The following is a 20,265-nucleotide window of genomic DNA, read 5'->3' as shown; positions in this document are numbered from 1 at the left end:
CCATGCTTGTCAATGAGGGCCACACTGGCAATTTGCCAGGTTCACGAGGGCCCAGCAAGTTGTACAAAATGGATCATATTGCATCTGCCTCATTTTTCAGATTATGATGTTGGTCAGGATGGAACAGAGCATTCTGGGATCTGTAGCCTTGACTGACTGTCCTCATTTGTAATACAAGGATAAATTCAGGCTCTGTTTTAAGTCTGTGAGCTGTATTTTGCCCTCCCTGTTTTAATCCAAGGGTAGAATGGGTTTAAAAGTGCAATAAACTTCCCCTCCCCAATTCCCAGGAAATTACCTCTGTTCTTTCTCTTTGTGAATGAGTATGGTCAATCAGAGCCCAGGCTTTGCTCACTTCACTACCTAATCAAGGCTTACCAGTATGTAGTAACTAGAAGTAGCAGTCAAACTGTCAGGAGCTACATCTTAAGCAGGGCCATTCATGTTCAGGGTTGCTAGAGGAAGATCTGGATGTTATTGAGGTATCTTTGGGAGGACCCATGAAAATAATTTATTCTAAAAATAACTATCTGTGTCAAAATTAATTTCCTCCTTTCACACACCCCTTCTCCTCTTCAAAGGCAACCAAATATCAGTTTAAGAACTGAGGCTCCCTATTAGAATAGGAAGAATTGTTTACTACTAACAGTTATATTTCAGCCTTCATAAAATGAAAATAAGCAGAGCCTGACAAAACGGAGCAGATTCATTTCTGACACTGGCTACACAATTTCACTTGATGCAGTTGTTTTTTTTTCATATGCTCACATTAGGATATTGTTGAATCAGAGAGTGATGTGTGGAAGGTCATAACAGAACAGATGGAATTCTGAAAGGTCAAAGTCGGACTCAAGAACATTTTCTTCCCACTTTCCTTTTGCTCTTGAGTGCGGCACGGCTCAATGCTGACAGATGGTGGCTCAACTGCAAGCCGCTTCACCAGAGGACCTACGTAAAATCTTTAGGGCTGTCGATTAATCGCAGTTAATTCATACGATTAACTCAAAAATTAATCGCAGTTAAAAAAAATTAATTGCAATTAATCGCAGTTTTAATTGCACTGTTAACAATAGAATTCTAATGGAAATGTATTAAATATTTTTGGATGTTTTTCTACATTTTCAAATATATAGATTTCAATTACAACACAGAATACAAAGTGTCCAGTGTCCAGCTCACTTTTTATATTATTTTCAATTACTAATATTTGCACTCTAAAAATGATAAAAGAAATAGTATTTCTCATTTGACCTCATACAAGTACTGTAGTGTAATATCTTTATCGTGAAAGTGCAACTTACAAATGTACATTTTTTGCTGCTGTTGTTACATAACTGCACTTGAAAACAAAACAATGTAAAACTTTAAGAGCAGGGGTGGCCAACCTGTGGCTCCGGAGCCACATGCAGCTCTTCAATATGCGGCTCCTTGCATAGGCGCCAACTCCAGGGCTGGAGCTACAGGCACCAACTTTCCAATGTGCCGGCCGGGTGCTCACTGCTCAACCCCTGGCTCTGCCTCAGGCCCCACCCCCACTCCACTCCTTCCCCTAAGGCCCCCACCCCTTCCTCTGAGTCTGTTGCACCCTTGCTCCACTTCCTCCCCCTGGCCCGAGCCTCCTGTGCACCACAAAACAGCTGATTTCGGTGGGTTGGAGGCGCAGGGATGGAGGGTTAGGGGCTGATCGGCGGTGCTGCTGGTGGGTGGGAAACACTGGGTGAGGAGAGCTGATGTGGGGCTGCTGATGTGTTACTGTGTCTCTTTGGCAATGCACATTGTTAAATTCTGGCTCCTTCTCAGGCTCAGGTTGGCCACCCCTGCTTTAGAGCCTACAAGTCCACTCAGTCCTACTTCTCATTCAGCCAATCACGAAGACTAACAAGTTTGTTTGTATTTACGGGACATAATGCTGTCTGCTTATTATTTGCAATGTCACCTGAAAGTGAGAACAGGCATTCGCATGGCACTACTGTAGCTGGCATTGCAAGGTATTTACATGCCAGATACGCTAAACATTCGTATGCACCTTAATGCTTTGGCCACCATTCCAGAGGACATGCTTCCATGCTGATGACGCTTGTTAAAAAAAAAAATCAGTTAATTACATTTGTGAACTCTTTGGGGGAGAATTGTATGTCTCATGCTCTGCTTTACCTGAATTCTACGATATAGTTCATGTTCTAGCAGTCTCAGATGATGACCCAGCACATGTTTGTTTTAAGAACACTTTCACTGCAGATCTGACAAAATGCAAAGAAGGTACCAATGTGAGATTTCTAAAGATAGCGACGGCACTGGACCCAAGGTTTAAGAATCGGAAGTGCCTTCCTAAATCTGAGAGGGACGAGGTGTGGAGCATGCTTTCAGAAGTCTTAAAAAAGCAGCACTTTGATACAGAAACTACAGAACCCAAACCACCAAAAGAGAAAATAAGCCTTCTGCTGGGTGGTATCCGACTCAGATGATGAAAATGAACATGCATCGGTCTGCACTGCTTTGGATCGTTATCGAGCAGAACTCATCATCAGAATGGACGCATGTCCTCTGGAATGGTGTTTGAAGCATGAAGGGACATATGAATCTTTAGTGCATTTGGCACATAAATATCTTGTGACGCTGGCTACAACTATGCCATGTGAACGCCTGTTCTCACTTTCAGGTGATGTCAACAAGAAGCAGACAGGATTATTTCCTGCAAATGTAAACAAACTTGTTTGAGTGATTCGCTTAACAAGAAGTATGACAGAGTGGACTTGTAGGCTCTAAAGTTTTACATTTTAATTTTTGAATGTAGGTTTTTTTTTCACAAAATTCTACATTTGTAAATTCATCTTTCACGATAAAGAGATTGCACTATAGTACTTGTATTAAGTGAACTGATAAATACTATTTCTTTTGTTTTATATAGGGCAAATATTTGTAATCAAAAATAAATTTAAACTGAGCACTGTACACTTTGTATTTGTATTTGAAAATGTAGAAAACATCCACAAATATTTAAATAAATGGTATTCTATTATTAACACTGCAATTAATTGCAAGTAATGTTTTTTAATCGCTTGGCAGCCCTAAAAATCTTTTGAAACAAATAGTTCTCAGATCCATCTTCCATGAGGGAGAGTGGAAATAAGCCTGAAACCCTGGCCATGTAGCCGCCTACCTGGACATCCTGAGTGGGAGAGTTGGAAAAGTAAGGGTAAGCTAGCTCAGGCAACAGCCAAACCACATCCTTAAAGGTGATCTACAAAGCAAAAATGAAGACTGAGGTAAGTACAGATTTCTGTACAGCTCCATTCACCAGGCTTTGGAGGGTGTTCATCAAATAAATGTTTTAACTAGCCCTTTAAAAATGTTTTCCCCTTTCTGAAATTAGCATTGCACATCCTTGCTTGCTGAAGCCCTGCTTATTCTGAAACATCCCAAATAACGAGGTTTGCAATAAGACTTCTTGCATGTCTGATGTCACAAAACAATACCTTCTGTGATTTCTTCAAAAAGCAGGAATTGCCAAAAACTTGTAGAAGGGAAAAATATTTTTAAAGAGACTTCTGTAGCAAATTGCCTCAAGATCTTGGTTAGGCTGTGTCTGCACTAAATATTTTTTTTCCTTTTTGTGCTACTTCTATCAGCAATATTAATACTGAAAACACTAGTATCGATGGGGCAGAGACATTTTAATCACGGTCATCTATATGTGCTCAAAGCAGCTCTAGATGCACAGTAGCTAAACCGCTTATGCTTTGTCCATTGTATCTCTATCCCTGGTGTGAGAATCAGTAGGGCATTTTTTAAAGAGTGTATAGGCCAGGCCTGTGTGGGGATGTTTGTCACACATCTGTGATTAACTTGATTTTATTCTTGCTTGGCAGTTTGGCTTGAAACTTCTTCAAAATCAAAACTCAGTAACAGTTTCCTAGCTGCTGAGCCTCCTTGAGAATAATCTTTGTGAGAGATACTAGTCCTGAGAATCCCAGCTCGGAGCTAAGTTATAGAAAAGAGATTCCGTACTATAGCTAGACCATGTGTTTCATTAAGATGCATGGTATGGAGGAGGTATAGTGAGAAGTGACACTGAATGCTATTCCACAAATGATGGAGAAAGGGAAAAGAAATGTGGACTCCGCTTATGGTGAGGTCTTGTTTCTTCCCATTAGCTTGGAGAGTTCCATCCTGTTTGGAGACGTGGCAAAATGTAGAAGTCACCCAGGTTCTTTTAACCATCACAATTTTCTATGCATCTTATAATGGAAGATAGAAGATGTACTTGTGACCTTCCACGGTGCAATCCAGAACAGTGAGGTGCTGTCGCCACCTGCCCTGAAACGTGGGGTGCCTTATGATGCCTTGATGTTTGCAGCTCTCCCCTGAGTTGCTCACAAACAGCCTGCTGGCATGTAATTCACTCCCCAAGTGTCTGTGTGCAGCTACAGCCTTGGTCCAGAACCTCTGATTCCAACATCCTGTCAGCAAACACCAGCCACACCCAGGCTCCCACAAGCCAAACTCCTAATATATATTATTTCACAAATCACCTATTTATCTATGGTAGAAAACAGCGACTCCTTCGATGCATACTTCCCCTTTTTTTCCTGAGCTGTATTGAACTCCTCAGCTTTTCGCTGGCTCTTCACCTAGTCTGTTGTAACTGTAGCTAGCATTCTGTTGTTCTAGATCTAGAAGAATTAGCTAGAGCTGCATGCTTGAGATATATTAGCTACTTCATATTTTTTTCATTAGTTATATGTTCAAAAGGCAGGTTTAACTTCTATCCTTCTGAGGGATGGGTTGCCGCAGCAAATACTCTGGAGGAATCCAGTTTCTAAAAGGATTGAAGTAGGGAGCAGCCATGACCCATCAATTGTGATTTTGAACACAGACATTGACTCCCGTGCATGTCCTTCACTCTGTTTTGCATCACTGTTCGGCCGACCTCTGTTTTATAAGGTCAGGACACAGAAGCTGCAATTTCAGCAGCCTAATACACAGCCATGCAAGTAATTCAGGATCTGTGCTGCAAGCCCTCGAGAATGTAAGTAGTTTAGTGTCTAGTGACAAATTACCAAACTATAGTGCAAATACTACAGAGGGCCTGCATGTCAGTGCATTGTACAAAGCAGGATGAAGATGTGTTCATTAAGTGGTAACGCTTCTGGGAGAAAAGTCAGGGATATTGCTTGCAAGTCATGAGTGAATTACATACCATCATGGAGCCATCTCTGTGGGGGATGCTCACATAGCTGCTGCCTGCATTGTGACTGGCTCTAGAGATATTGCTATTTGCTTAGACTTTAAATGCCCTCAAAGTTTGTCAAATATGACAGGGATAGTTATGAACATTTTTGAGCCGGAGCTTTGCCTGACTGAGTAAGGACTGCACCTGAAAAAATGTAATGGTATCAATTCATAAAGTGAGCTGTACCGATATTATGCTTGGAATTAAACTTAAAAAAAAAGAGAGTGAGCACACTAGCATATGTTTGTTTGTAATTTATTTATTTAAACGTGTGTGTGTGTGTGTGTGTGTGTGTATGTCTGACACAGAGAGGGAGAGAATGCATGTTTGCTTTTATCCTATCAGAGTATCTTTAATTTCCAAATTGTTTTTAGAGCATTAAACTAACAGTTAGTTGTCAGGATTGTACACAATGCTTTCTAGAAACCTCAGAAGAGAGCCTCACAGGCTCCTGAAATGCCTTACAAGTCTCCAGGGCCATGGCTTGAGTATTACTGCCTTCAATGGTAAGACAAAATTTATAACACTTCAATAATAGTAACAAATAATAGCAGAGGTGGAGAGAAGTAGAAGCAAGGGAGAAAAATAAGTTTCCAGTGGAGGTTTGCAATTAATTGGAGAGCCACTAAGGGAAAAAATAGGCACGAAGTTTCTGGATAGCAGGAGATATACAGAGAAGAAAGTTATTGAACCAGTAGTAATGAGTTTCTGGAGAAGGAGAGAGAAGAGTAGAGTGACCAGATATCCCGATTTTATAAGGACAGTCCCGATTTTGGGAGCTTTTTCTTATATAGGCACCTGTTACCCCTCACCCCCGTCCCGATTTTTCACACTTGCCCTCTGGACACCCTAGAGAAGAGGCAAGTGCTAGACAAGTGGAAGAAAAGGGGATGGCTCCCAAGCCTCCAGGACATAGGCTGGAAATAAGTCTTTTCAGAGAGGGAGGTGATTTTAAGAACAAGCAAGGCAATTTTGAACTGGAACCTGAAATGAATGGTGGACCTCCTTAAGTCATGTTTCTTGCAGGTGTTAGAACAGGGACTTTGGAACTATTCTAATGTTACTGATCCTTGCTGTATCATAACATGTCAGTACCATGAAGCATTGGCACATTTTACTTTCCTGAGATTTTGACATTTCTGTTCTGTCCAGTAGAAGGCCCTGGCAATCATACACACTACCCAGGGCATTTCTGAGTGCTATATTTGTCATCAAACTAGCAAAGGGGACTAGAGATCTGCAGATTAAACAGTTTCTAGCTGCAAAGCGACCCTGAAGTGTTGTGGTGAAGTGGGGACTCAAGAAGGAGCACTTTAAAGGGGCATATGAATCTTCTGGAGAGAGACTTAGATGGCTGATTTTTTGGGAAGAAGGGTGAGGTGTTTTTTAGTGCTATTAGTTTCTCCATTTAAATAAAAACTTTTCCAAGGAATAAATGCTGTTCTTCTAAGGGCTGTGAAAGATTGGCACCCTACAGGCCAAAGAACAAGTAGCATTCAGAGGAGAGCAGATGCCCCAAATTGGAGGGGGAAGCAGTTTGGTGAATGATAGGCAAGACCACCCCATTGCATTGTGGTAAATGGAAAGTCTCCCACAAACTTCAATAGACTTTGGATCATGCCAATAATGCTTTTCTCCTAAGGATCCCAAATTACATACACACAAGAATCGCTGTCCCCATCTCTGAAATGCCACCATCTCTGGAGTGGAAGGGCACTCGGCAGACCACCAACACAACAGCATAATGCACAGGGATTGGGGGGACAGGAAATTCTAGCCAGAGACACCAGGGTAAATCCTTACCCTTATAAAAAGTAGCATAGGATCTATAATGTCCACACAGAGCAGACCAGATCTCAATTCTCAAGGTCTCATCTGAAAATGCCCATATACAGTAGGCTGTGTGGAACTCAGTGTATCTACCTGAGAAAAGTCCAGGAAGTTGAAAAATTTAGAAAAAAAATCACAAAATGTCAAGGTTATTTGTTGTTAAAATTTCAGAAACTTTCAGACAGTTCTACCTGGAAGGAAGAAGAGCTGGGTCAATTCTGTCAAGACTCAAACCCCTGTAGCTAGAGTGTCTATGTATTTAAAAATCAGATGCTTAGACTATTAAGTCCCCCCAACAAAGCAGCAGCCCAGTAGGAAGGGTAATAGACTTACAGAGAGATGTGCAACAGAGCACACATGAAGAAAGGTGGTTTTTCTCTTGACTAGGAAACACTGAGCACGATGTTTTAGGAGGTGTCCATTTAACAAGAAAAAGAATGCAATGCTGGGATCGGGAGGACTTGGCTAATTGGTAGTGTCCATCGATATTGGGCATTAGGTAATTCCTGGATTTGGGAACCTGGACTGGAGAGCAGAAAGAGACTAAAAGAGCCCAATTATTTTAAGTCTTTGTCATTAAAAGTGTAAATATTTGCTTATTTGTAATCTTTGCTAATAAAGTTATTTCTGCCTGTAAAGCTTGAGATTCTGTGTCCTTCCAATACTTTGAGCTTCCCCAAATTTTTGAGCCCCTGATTTACCTTCCCTGTATCAGTCCTCAGGAGTCATAGCACCATAATCAGCATTGGGTATAGTATGCAGTTTTAAAAGTAGACTCTAGAAGAAGTTACATTAATGCATATTTTGGACTTGCTTGCATTTTGGAGAGTATTTATAAAGCTCCCAAAGACAAATTTGATCAAGTTTGTCTTTGTTACTAGTTTCTTTAAAATGTAATATTTAAAATGAGTCAAGTCCCTACTCTATTTGTAAAATGGCTGATGTTGCAAGCCTATGATTCCAACACTTTCAAATATTGTTCTCTGTAAATGATAAATCATAGGCCCCTTGATTCCATTCAGCTTGACTGTGCAAGCAGGGAGTCCAAAAGAAATTAAACTTGCTGATCATGCAGCAGCCATGACTGTGCCGCTTTAGTGAACTAAAGAATTCCTATTAAAAAATAATAATAATTTTTTACCAGAGCTGGCTAGCTTCAAATTTAGGGGACAGGAGTGGGCACCCTCCAAAATTGCCAAGTACGGAACGGAGGTGGGAGCACCAGCCCTTAGATTTTGGCAATCACCATCAACAGTTTGAATGTGCGGGAGGTGGTCAGACAGATACAACTAGGAATATGTGATACATGTGAATCAATAGACTATGTCCTGCATGTGGATTTGTCTACCCACAGTTTTTGGACCTATTTAACTGTATCAGTTTAGAAGCCTTAAGCCAGGGGTGACCAACCTGTGGCTCCGGAGCCCCATGCGGCTCTTCAGAAGTTAATATGCGGCTCCTTGTATAGGCACCGACTCCAGGGCTGGAGCTACAGGCACCCACTTTCCAATGTACCGGGGGGTGCTCACTGCTCAACCCCTGGCTCTGCCACAGGCCCTGCCCCCACTCCATTCCTTCCTGCCCCCTCCCCTGAGCCTGCCGTGCCCTCGCTCCGCCCCCTCCCCCCCAGAGCCTCCTGCATGCCATGAAACAGCTGATTGGGAGGTGCGAGGAGGGAGGGGGAGGCGTTGACCGGCAGGGCTGCCGGTGGGTGGGAGGCGCTGGGAGAAGGAGGGGGGGAAGCTAATGGGGGGCTGCTGACATATTATTGTGGCTCTTTGGCAATGTACATTGGTAAATGCTGGCTCCTTCTCAGGCTCAGGTTGATCACCCCTGCCTTAAGTGAGCAGCTTTCATCCCAAAGCATAAAAATTGATGACTGCAGTTGAGCATGAATACTACAGCGATCAATGTTATTATTCACCTCTCTACCAGCTGATGATAATCCACCAACTGAGGGAGAGAGGGAAAGAGAAAGAAAATGCTTATGTACCCAGTGCTTCACATAAATAATAATTGGTCATAAAACTATTGAGACACATTTTTAATGCAGCATCATTATTTGACATAGGAATGCAATCCCCGCCAGAGCCCCGCGCCGCTACCCCAGGGCCCAGGCAGCAGGGCTCAGGCCAGGATTTAAAGGTCCCGGGGGGGGGGGGTAGCAGCGGCTGGTGCTCCGGGGCCCTTTAAATCCCCGCTGCAGCCCTGCTGCCTCTACCCCAGGGCTTTTAATTGCCCTCTCGGAAAGCTCGTCCTGGTACTGTGCACCTGCTCTTACCGGTACGCCGTACCTGGGTGTACTGGCTTACTTTCACCTCTGGATAGCATGCTACCAATGTAATTACCCTGCCCTAAGGTAGGTTGGGGGCACCAGGGATTCCAACTATGACTCGACCTCTACTTTTAATAGCCAAAGCCACTACTAGCTGAGCGAAATAACCCAGCTCTGTTAGCTAACGCTGTACCAAGCTCATGAAACATTGTCTGTGGCCTAGCCACCACAAAAAGGGAACAATGTGCCATACTGAATGGGATACACCCAGTTTTTGGCATGATTTTCACAGACAGTGCTATTAGTGCTCATTGACTTCAATCAGAGCTGGGGTCAGTATCTTTGAAAAACAAGCTGTTTGCTTGAAATCTGAAAAAAAATAGGGGCTGGTGGAAATTAACAGTTTGCTGGCAGGGATTTTTGTTTTGGCGTTTGTACTGCACAGGATGTAGATATTATGAGAAAGATTTATGGGGTAGCAGAGGGAATTCTGCTTGTGAACAATTTGATCACCTACTCTGTAGAATTTGATCACGATGGGGGTGTGTTTTGCCAACCCCAAGCTTTTCCTTTCTTTTTGGCAGTGGGGGTGTGTGTGAAATTAACTGCCTAAGTAAGAAATCACAAGGGAAACCCTCTTGCTGCTACTGACGGATCAGCTGTGACAATAAGGGAGATTTAAAGAGAAAGGGGCCAGTAAGATTTTAAAGGTCTCAGATGAAATACACAGGGATGGGATGGGACAGGTGCAGCTTCTGAAAACTGCCTTATAATAAAGGCTAATGCAACCTGTGCCCTACCATAGAGGTAATCAATATTAATGGAAAAAGAAGGGAGCCTCTCTGCCCCCAAAACGAGGGAGCCTTGGCAGCTCTGCTGGAGTGAGAGCTCTGCCCTGGGCAGCATCCCTGAGGCTGGTTCCACTGTAGGGATCCTGGACCAGCTAGGTGGAGGATGGCGGGGGTCAAGTCACGTGACACCTTGTGGCAGGACAGGACCCAGGCTCTTGCGGAAGGATACCTAGGGGTTCTTAAGTGACTCTGCCTCTCTTCTGGGTCGTGCATCTCTTTATGGGACGAAGCCCCTTCACAGTCCCGTTATGAACGCGGTGATGCCGTCTCCCCCTCCAGTGGGAATGGGAGATGGAGTGACAAAGGTGGCGGAGGTGTGAGGCTAGCGAAGGGACTATTTTTTAGAGACCCCGGCAGGCTGAGGAGCGGAGGGATCCCGAACAGGGTGAGTGGGCCCGAGGTCTGAGTCAGAAAAGGAGCTGAGGGGGCTGGAGACGGGATCCTTGAGCGCCGCTCTGCGCCTGCGCCACCTCTTCCCTGCCTCTGTGCGTGTGGGGTGCAGCAGCGCCTGCCGCGGCCGGGTCCTGCGCCTCTGCCCTGGGCGCCCTCCACGGGCTGCGCGCAGCCATGGCCCAGATCCTGCCCATTCGCTTCCAGGAGCACTTCCAGGTGAGCGGCGGGGCCTGCCGGGCTTGGGCGGGGAGCGCCCGAGCCTCCTCTGCCCGGCGCCGGGGGTGGGGGCTGCGGGCCGGAGAGGTGGGGCGGCGGCGGCGGCCGAGGCTGCTCTCAGGGGTCAGGGCTGGGGGGGGGGGCTGTATGGAGGAGAAAATCAGTTTGGGGGGGGAATGGGGAGCGGAGACCCCCCCGTGGAGGGGCCAGTGTGGGGGGGAGGGAGGAAATGGGGAGCGGAGACTCCCCTGGTGGAGGGGCCAGTGTAGGGCGGGGGGGAAGGGAGGCAATTGGGAGCAGCGACACCCTCTTCTTCCCCCGTGGAGGGCCCAGTGTAGCGGGGGGAGGGGGTGGGGAGAAGCGACCCCCTCCCCGGTGGAGGGGCCAGTAGCTGTCGGGGGCGGAGGGGGGGGGTGGCCTCTCTGCAATTCCTGCAGGCTCCCCCTCTGCGGGAGGGACCATGTGGATGATACACACAGAATGCGCCTGCCTCTTGGCTTGACTTTCCCACGTCGTTGCCCAAATATCCCTGCTTGAGACCAGTGCAGGGGAGGGCTTGGGTTGAAGCTGGTTTATGGGGAGTGGGAGTCAAGTCAGCTTCAGGTGCGGGCTCTGGGGCTGGCCCCCTCATTCATTCCCCCCTCTCTCTGTCTGTCTCTTTTTGTTGTAGCCTGTGCTATTTGTGCAGAGTCACTCGCTGCTTGAGGGACTCTCTTTTTAGGGCTGAAGGGGGAGGTCTCGGAGCTGCTTGTCGGCTTTACTCCAGCAGTGGAGAGTATTAGGAACAGGGATTGGCATTATTTGTCTCTGGAGCTGTGGGCAAGAGCTTTAGTTTAGGTGGGCTCCCTAATTTTGCCCTTCTGTTTCACAAATGACCATCCGTCTCCAGTTTGCAGGGATTCCTGGGGGATCTTGCAGCCTGTGCTGCAAGTTGGGAGGGATTTTTTGTAAAATAAGGAGGAAAAAAATAAAATCTGGATTTGGAAGCTGCCCACTTTCCTACAAAGTAACATTCAAACCCTCCCTATAAATGATCTGTAGCTATTTTCTTTTTCCTGCTTAAGGAATAATGGCAGCATTGGAAAATATCCATGAATATAACAGAGCAAACATGCTTGAACGATGGGAATAAGCTACAGCAGTGATGTATAGATTAACATTTTTCTATGCATTGGTGAGTGGGGAGGATGAAGTTTGTAAACTAAAAGTGAGGGGGAAAATAGCTGCTTCTGAACAGGCAGTTCAAGGCAGGAATTCACTCAACGAATGAGAACAGGAAATGGACTTGGCAAGTGCTCTTGTCTTCGCACTGTCGCTGTCAAATTAGCATCCATTTCAAAATGTCAATTGTCTGTCACAGTGCAGGTTTATTTACTTGTTCTCTACAGCATCTTTCAACTTTATTACATGACCCTCCGCCTGCCTACTTGTGTTTAAACTTGCATTTTTTGTTTTCCCCCTACTAAGCTCTAGAAACTCTTATTTACTGTTAATATTGTGTCATCTTTTGAGATTGTTTATTGTTAAAACAGGAAGGATGGGTCAGAAACTGACAAACTTCCTTCAGACTCTATCCCATTTTTTTCCTTGCTTAACATTAAGGGAGCAAACGGTTTCCATACCAACCAGCTCCTCATGGTTTGTGTTCATGAACATGTGAACATAATACTGAGGCAGGAAGTGTGAATGGGCTGGTATGGACAAATTATGATTAAACACAACTTTCCCTAGATTAGGGACACACATAAGTGTGCCTCTCTATGTAGCTTCTTGTCTGCTGTTACTTAACTATTTGAGCAAGCTAAACTAGAAGGTGTTCCTGAATGGCGTACTTTTTTAATTCAGGAGGAAAGTGTTTAAAATTTGTGTGCAAGCACACTTATCTCAAATTACCTCCTTCCTGAATGACTCTGGCTCCCTTTCTGTTATTGCCAGCCCTTTTTAGATAACCAATCATTGCTCTGGGGACAGGACTGAGTGAGAACAATATTAAACTGTTTCTGAATAATTGACCATTTCAACTTTGAAGTACATTGTAGATGTAACTTCATATATGGCTTATAAAGGGGACAGGGTTGTTAGAGGCATTAATTTGAAAGTCAGAGCTTACTGAGTAGCTTTTTAAATATTTGAAGTAAAATTGGCTATTGATAAAAGGGGCAACTTCATTGGAGAAAATGAAGCCTCTGCTCCTATTTTGTTAACTTCACTCCAAAATTGGATTAAAATCCTTTTGCCAAGTTTGATCCTGAACTTACATAAATTTACAAATTCTGGCAAAAGAAGTGAGCTGGCTAGTCAATTCACTAACTGTCCCCCTAATACCAAAACAAAATGTGTGAAAGACTTGTGGCAGTGGATATTGTGACATGGTGTAAAATACTATTTTTTTTATGGTAGACTGGAAGAAAGTTTAGTACTATACAACAGCCCTATACATTTAAAAAAATTCAAGCAGCTATCAAAAATAGTATCTGTAATTATACATTTTACTTTGCATTATTGCTAGATGTTTCTGACTTCTTACACTTGGCCATTTAAATGATTAATAAAAAGAACAGGAGTACTTGTGGCACCTTAGAAACTGAAATTTATTTGAGCACAAGCTTTTGTGAGCTACAGCCCACTTTGTCAGATATATCTGTAGCCCACGAAAGCTTGTGCTCAAATAAATTTCAGTTTCTAAGGTGCCACAAGTACTCCTGTTTTGTGTGGGTACAGACTAACACAGCTGTTACTCTGAAACATTAAATGATGTAACACTTCAGGCATGAGTAATTCTAAAAGATGACTAAAACATACTTAATGTTAGCAAAACATAGCTTTAACTTGCCTCAGTGCGTTTCTAGTATGGGGTTAGTCTATATAACTAATCCTGCTTAAAGAAAACATTATTCTTGAACAGTGATGAAATATAGGTGAAAAGATGTATCTCTAGAGAAACTTTGAAATATTACAAGCTTTAAGAGATTGTGTAAACTAGCTAATCAAAGTTAATGAAAACATTGTAAAGGGAATTGTACGCAGCTATAAATGGATAAATAGGAAAAATGAAGGAAATGGGCCAAGTCAAAAATAGTTCAATAATACATCTTCTGATTTTGAATAAATGCAGCAGCAGATTCAAGTGGCTATGATGTAGCCATGGTGGCCTGTTGAATGGACTTCCATATCAAACAGTATCTTGCAAATCATCTTCCTTCAAGAATTGGTTGAGGGAGGCTTCTTAAATCCTTCAAAATAACATCTTCCAACCTCATTTGCGATCTGCCTCCTGAACTGCTTTCTTCAACCTTAGGTCTATTAAACTTTCTATAAAAGCATATCTACCACCTTCTGCACATTAGACATGATCTCACCGTTGTGATTGTCTTGTAAAACTGTGATTTATTGAATTATCAAAATCTTCTCACTAGTTTGATTTAATCACAAATCAGTTTTCTCTAACTCTTGACACTGAACTGTTTAATTTCCTCTCCTGAGCTGTTAAATTGCCATGTTTTTGCTCCATGTAAGTTGTCATCACAATTGTATTGAACACTTGTATCTTAGTTGTCACATAGCTATCCTACTGCCCAAACAGGCCTCTGAAGATGCTGAAATGCCATTGATACAATCTGCTGTGTGACATATTTTGTTGATAGCAGGAGGTTCTGTATCCCATTACCCAGATGCATCATATACATATAATACACCTAAAGCAATCTGATGGAGGATTCTAGTGATCATTCAGGCAATGGTTAATATTGTTCGACACCCTACACTGGTCTAAAACACCATGTGAATGTTGAACTACAAACAATGCAAACTAAATGTGAAAAATATCTATAGTTCACAAGTGTGGTTCCCACAATGTAGTATAAACTGACACAGTCTTGTGAGGGAGTGAATGCAATGAAGAAAATCAATATTTAGTGAATTAATGGTATGATCAGTGCTATAAAAAAACAAGACATGAGCTCTGTTTCAGGGATTTAACTGTCTGAACAAATTAACTGATCATCCTGTAAACTTGTTTTGGATTTAAAGCCATTTTAGTGGATGGTGAAAACTGGCAAAGGTTGTCATGTAACAAATCGCAAAATCAGGAGCACTTCAGAGTTTGCTCCCTATGATCATCTGGTTTAGCTCTCTGTTACTCTGCAGCAGAATACTATGCTCTGTTCTGGCTTCATTATCACATGTCGAGTCGTTTGGCACACAACTGTTAAGCATGTGCATTGTAACTGGGATGATCCAACCCACACCAGTACATGATTCCCTGTGTTAAGCATCATCACTCCTCCACACATCTGTTCTGAGGCTGCTACAGCCAGAATGGTTGAGAAGATCAGGCCCCAAGCCTACCACTATACACAGACCTCTTCAGTCACCCAAGAGCATTCTTGTCATATGAGGCACCAGTCATGGGCACACTTGCCCTACCCAGCTTTCTTTGCAACATAGATGTGTCATGAAGAATGGTTTGCAGCTGGTGTCAGAGACCTCTTATAGCTGACCCAACCATGCATGTACCCATCTTTGATTTGCCATGCTACTCATGGACATTTCAGTTTTGAAGGGGACAAGGTCAATGTGCAGGAAGCCTTCATACCTGAGGCCAGTGAGAGGATCCTACATGCATGTGTGGTCAAAGATATACTATCTCGCATCGCTAACAACTGCCCTCTGAGCATATTTTGATGGTGTTCTGAGAGCTCTGTATTTAGGTGGTGATGCTTCCACAAATTGTCTTGGCAAGCTCCGTGTCTGGTAAGGAAGGAGTGGATAGTAGCTTAACTTAAACTAAGATCTGTTAACCTATTGGGTAGTAACACATCCTTTTTGTACAAGATTAGGTTCAGTTCTCTAGTAGATGAGCTTCGTTGGACTCTTATGCTGGAGGATCTTGACACACACTATTATAAGATTCTGAAGTTCCCCCTGTTCTCATTATAAAGCAATAGTACACCACCAACATGCCTGCACACTTTTCTGAACAAGTAGGCTGAAAATTACAATTGTCTGACCAGAGTCTCTCTCTGCAGGAATTGCTGTCAGTTGTGCAACAGGCCTGTGACTCAAGATGAACAGTAGCACTAGACTGAGCAAGGCTTTCATGAATCTACTGTAGCTAAATATTTGACCTCTGAGGAAAGTATGCATAGAATATTTGCAAATTGTACATCCATGTTTCTTGGAAACATGACAAATTAACTAATGTTACTGTATCGTAAATGTAGTTCTGACTTTCGTACTTCTGATCTTAAGCACTTTGGGCTGTCCAAGAGGTCATGATTGCTGAGTGAATTGTTCTGTAGAGGATAGAAAAGTGAGTGAAGCATAATAAAGAGAACACCTCTTTCTACTTAACAAATAAACGGAGTCAGTTTTCTGACAGTAGCATTGGGTTTTGGCTTCAGTTTAGTCTCCTCTCCTATGCAATTGTCACTTGTATAGAGATTGGATGCCTAGTCAGAAATCAAGAGGCAGCATTCTTACCTATTTTGGTGGTGGTTCATAGGGCTGTTGCCTTAAGCTGTCAGAGCACAGCATGATGGAGTCTGACAGTTCTGCATAACTTCCTTTTTTGAGGCAAGAGGGTGGGTATGGACTTAAGCTTCTATTGTAATTAGTCTCATGTTGTGTGCAAACAGTACTAAAAACTTACACTTCTGTAGAACTGCTACACACTGTATTGGGTGGGAGCTAGCTCTACTGTCCAAATATTTAAGGGTTTTAGAATCTTGAATCACCATACTATAAGTTATGCCTACAGAGGAGGTACTTTACCATATTCAAAACTCCTTGGACCAGTCTTGCCAAAACTCCATTGTTTATATACTTGCCTATTTCCTCCCCTCCCCCTAAATCCATAGAGTGCAGCCTGACAAACTAAAATGATCACTTTTTATACCCCTTCACCATATCTAAAGGCTATAATTGAAATGCTTGTAGGCTCTTAGTATAGAATCACCACTGCACCCCCACTGTTCCCTGACCCTCCAGTAGCCCATTTGGCAATAAGCCAATAAAAACTTTATGGCTGTAGACATTCAGATTTAGCTGACTATTACTGGTAGTTTCTGGGGGCAAGTATTAGTCCTACCATTAATTTAGATTTAAACATCCTCTGGGGAAATAAACTGACCTGATTAGGATCAGCCAACAGAATAGGAAGTAGTTTGAAGTGCAGAGAAGTTACTGGACACTAACTGCTTTGGTTCTATGGCATACAGTAGCTTTATGATGGAATGGAATGGAATTAAATTAAGAAAAATGGATTTGTCAGTGATAGGGGCTGAAAGCGGTATTCAAAAAACCTTTACAAAAGAGCGTGCATACTGTGCCTTCACTCAACTCTAACAACCTGCACCCTCTCACATTAAAGTGCAGTGCAAAAGGTGTGGAAGTAGAACTGGGATTGGGAATGACCCATGAGTTTTCTAAATAGTTCATGGCACATGCCTAGACCTTGGAGTAATCCACAGGTTCTCAGACTTTCCTTTTGGGACCTAACAGTTGCATTTTGTCTCTAGGTAACAGACTAATCCAGGGGTGGGCAAACTTTTTGGCCTGAGGGCCACATCAGGTTTCAGAAATTGTATGGAGGGCTGGTTAGGGAAGGCTGTGCCCACACCCCCTATCCAGCCCCTTCCCTCCCCCCCACGCTCCCTGACTGCCCCCAGAACCTCTGACCGCCCCAACCCCATCCACGCCCCTAACCACCACCCCAAACTCCCCTGCCCTCTATCCAACCCCCTCTGTTCCCTTACCGCTCAGCACAGAGCACTGGTGGCTGGCAGCACTATAGCCACGCTGCCCAGAGCGTTGCCACGGTGTCGTGTAGTAAATTGCTCTCCGTAACTGCTACCAGTAGCACATTCCTACATGGAGCAGCTTAATAAGCTACACTGACAGCATGGTGCGCTGAGGCCGCAGGGGAGGGGACAGCGGGGGAGGGCCCGGGGGCTAGCCTCCTGTGCCAGGAGCTCAGGGGCTGGGCAGGAGGGTGGTCCGTGGGCCTTAGTTTGCCCATCTCTAGACTAATCTGATCTACATATGGTGCTGTTGTGTGGTTGGTCTCAACTTTGCCAATAAGGGACCTCAATCCACATGATCAAACCCAGTGACGATTAAAAGTAAAGTTTGGCAGGTCACATAGTGACCTAGGACTGAAATAACAGGTGTTCTGCAAGTCAGATGCAATATTAACTAGGTATTGGGTAAACTTTATAAGTCTTTGACACCATGCTGTGATTGTTTAAACAGATAAGGATGGAAAAAGCATAGTCAAGCACTCCAGTGTAACCTTGTAGCTTTTAGGAACTAATTCTTAATTTTGTCTACAGTGAAGATAGCTCATGCTGGCTAGTTTAGCTCAAATATTTTAAATGAAATTAAGCAAGAATAGACACAACAGATCTAGTCTAAGACAGATTTTTTTCCCTGTCGCTACACTTCATAGCTAAATACTATGTAAGACCTTTATTTCTATCATGCTGTGTCATGAAGTTAGGTTATGACAAATATTTTTTGATAAATGTGATTTGCTACTAAACTGTGTGCATCCTGTCTAGCATAATAGAGGGAAAGTAATATTGAATAAAGGTACTTGGATCATACAAAAACAACTTCCAGGGCTGGCACTGTAAGAAGCAGGAAAAAGCTGAATTAATATAACTTAGCAGGTGAGTTCATCAAACCTGACACTTCTCACTACACAAAATAAACTACATAATTTCTCAAATTATTCACAGTATACAATGAAACTCTAGGTATACAGCTACAGGTGAATGCCTAATCACATTCTAGGACAGAATAGCTGTCTGCAGGAACTTAGTGCAGGGTATAGACTGAAGCCAGAATTTGACTCTGAAACCCCAGGTAACTTGGTTCACAATTGGCAAGATGGACTGTTAAGAGCCTAGTCTAGGGTCTGGATTACTTTATACCATTTATGAAGTCTGCCAAGTGGTGCTTTTTGTTGCCTTCTAGCCATGTCAGTTCTGTGGTTAAAAAATGCATGGTGCCTTGGGTGGTAGCATATAGATGGCATGTGACTTGTCCTCCCACAATGACGATCCCATTTACAAAACATGGTACATGTTAGAGGGGGTTTACCAGCTGGAGTAGTTCAAATAGCTTTTCCCCCTGAAAGTGAACTTTGTAACTTAAATAGTGGCAGTTTGTGCATCTAACTAGTATAAATGTACTCTTCTACAAAATAGGAAGCTGTGTTCCTTATATGTAGCAGTTAAACGTGTTCTGATGGTTATTACCTCACTGACTTCACCTTAAACTGAAAATGCCATGATCAACTTGAGGTATACTGTAAAAGATATTCTGTATCTATGCTGGGGATGGAAGGCTTACATTTAAAAAGCTCTAGAATGTAACTGACTCAAACATGAGCTGATCTCCAGGCTTGCTGCATGTTGACTGTATATCCCATCTTAAGCTGCTGAATTTTGCCCTTCTAAAAGAAAGCTATGGAGAAGAATCCTAGTGTTATCTAGAATAGTAATTCTGTCCTGCAAAAAACATGCTCTGTTATCAGAAGAACAGTTCTAATCTAATGACTTCAGTATGTCCGAAATGTACATCTGAGTTTTACCAGCAAACAAAGATTTGCTAGTAGATCAAAACAATATTTAGAATTAGATTTGGGTGTCCCATGGAAGAACTGTGTTCTGCTGAATAAAGCTTATCCTTGCTTCTTACCACATTAGTCAAGTGGGATGTTTTGGCACAAGTGAAGTAAAGTAGTGAACTTGGTACCATCAGGTAGAAGTCAATTTATAACAAATATTGCATTTTAGTAGACTGCTCATCTTACAGAAGAGGTTTAGGATTGAATATATATAGTGGATTGGAGCCAGTAGCAGAATGATGTAGGCTGGCTTGCATTGGGTCTGTTGGCACTAGATAAAGGCTGCTCAAATATTCACAAACCTATTGTGGGGGAAAAAAAAGTCCTTTGCTTTCAGCGAAATAGCCTCAAGTTAGGAGTTTCCCCAACTTGAATAGATGTGGAAGTCTTCTAATTTCAGAATTGAGACGATTATACCAATCATAACTTTAGCATACTTGTCTTCTAACAAATTTGTTTAGAGGTCATTGTCATTACTCCAAAAACAAAACTTCATGTAGAAGTTTCACTGCTAATTTTCTACCAGAATACTCAGTAAAAGGATAAGTGCAACTTCAGGAAATAGTACACAAGTGTAACTTTTTGTGGAGAGTTGACAGGTACTTCAGTGTAGCATAAGTCTGTATTCAGACTACCAATTAGTAATGCTAACGTGTCCACTTTCTATTCAGAGGTGCATGCTCCAAAACAGATATTATTGATGTACTTTAATACATCCAAACATAATCTGTTTATTCAGTGGGCTTTGGTGCTCACTGAGGGCTAATCCTATTTTAAAATAGGATATGTCAAGACTTCCTATACGTAACAATGTATTAAAATTCTAATATTATAC

The 20,265-nt window shown here is 42.9% G+C and overlaps 1 protein-coding gene across 2 annotated transcripts in view; it reads left to right on the top strand.

Annotated features, from left to right (window-relative positions):
• Positions 1-10,633: 10,633 nt before the first annotated feature.
• Positions 10,634-20,265, top strand: part of CLTCL1 (clathrin heavy chain like 1) — a 59,217-nt gene continuing 49,585 nt past the window's right edge. Inside the window, exon 1 of one of the 2 annotated variants that reach the window (XM_084648820.1) lies at positions 10,634-10,798. In XM_084648820.1, the coding sequence (XP_084504946.1) occupies positions 10,757-10,798 (42 nt within the window). In that variant the 5' untranslated portion in view covers positions 10,634-10,756. The remainder of the gene's footprint in view (positions 10,799-20,265) is intronic. The other variant, XM_084648819.1, reaches the window with a different exon arrangement.

Source organism: Lepidochelys olivacea, assembly GCF_965140295.1.
Source record: "Lepidochelys olivacea isolate rLepOli2 genome assembly, chromosome: 15".
NCBI lineage: Eukaryota > Metazoa > Chordata > Testudines > Cheloniidae > Lepidochelys > Lepidochelys olivacea.
This window is presented reverse-complemented; position numbering and strand designations above follow the sequence as displayed.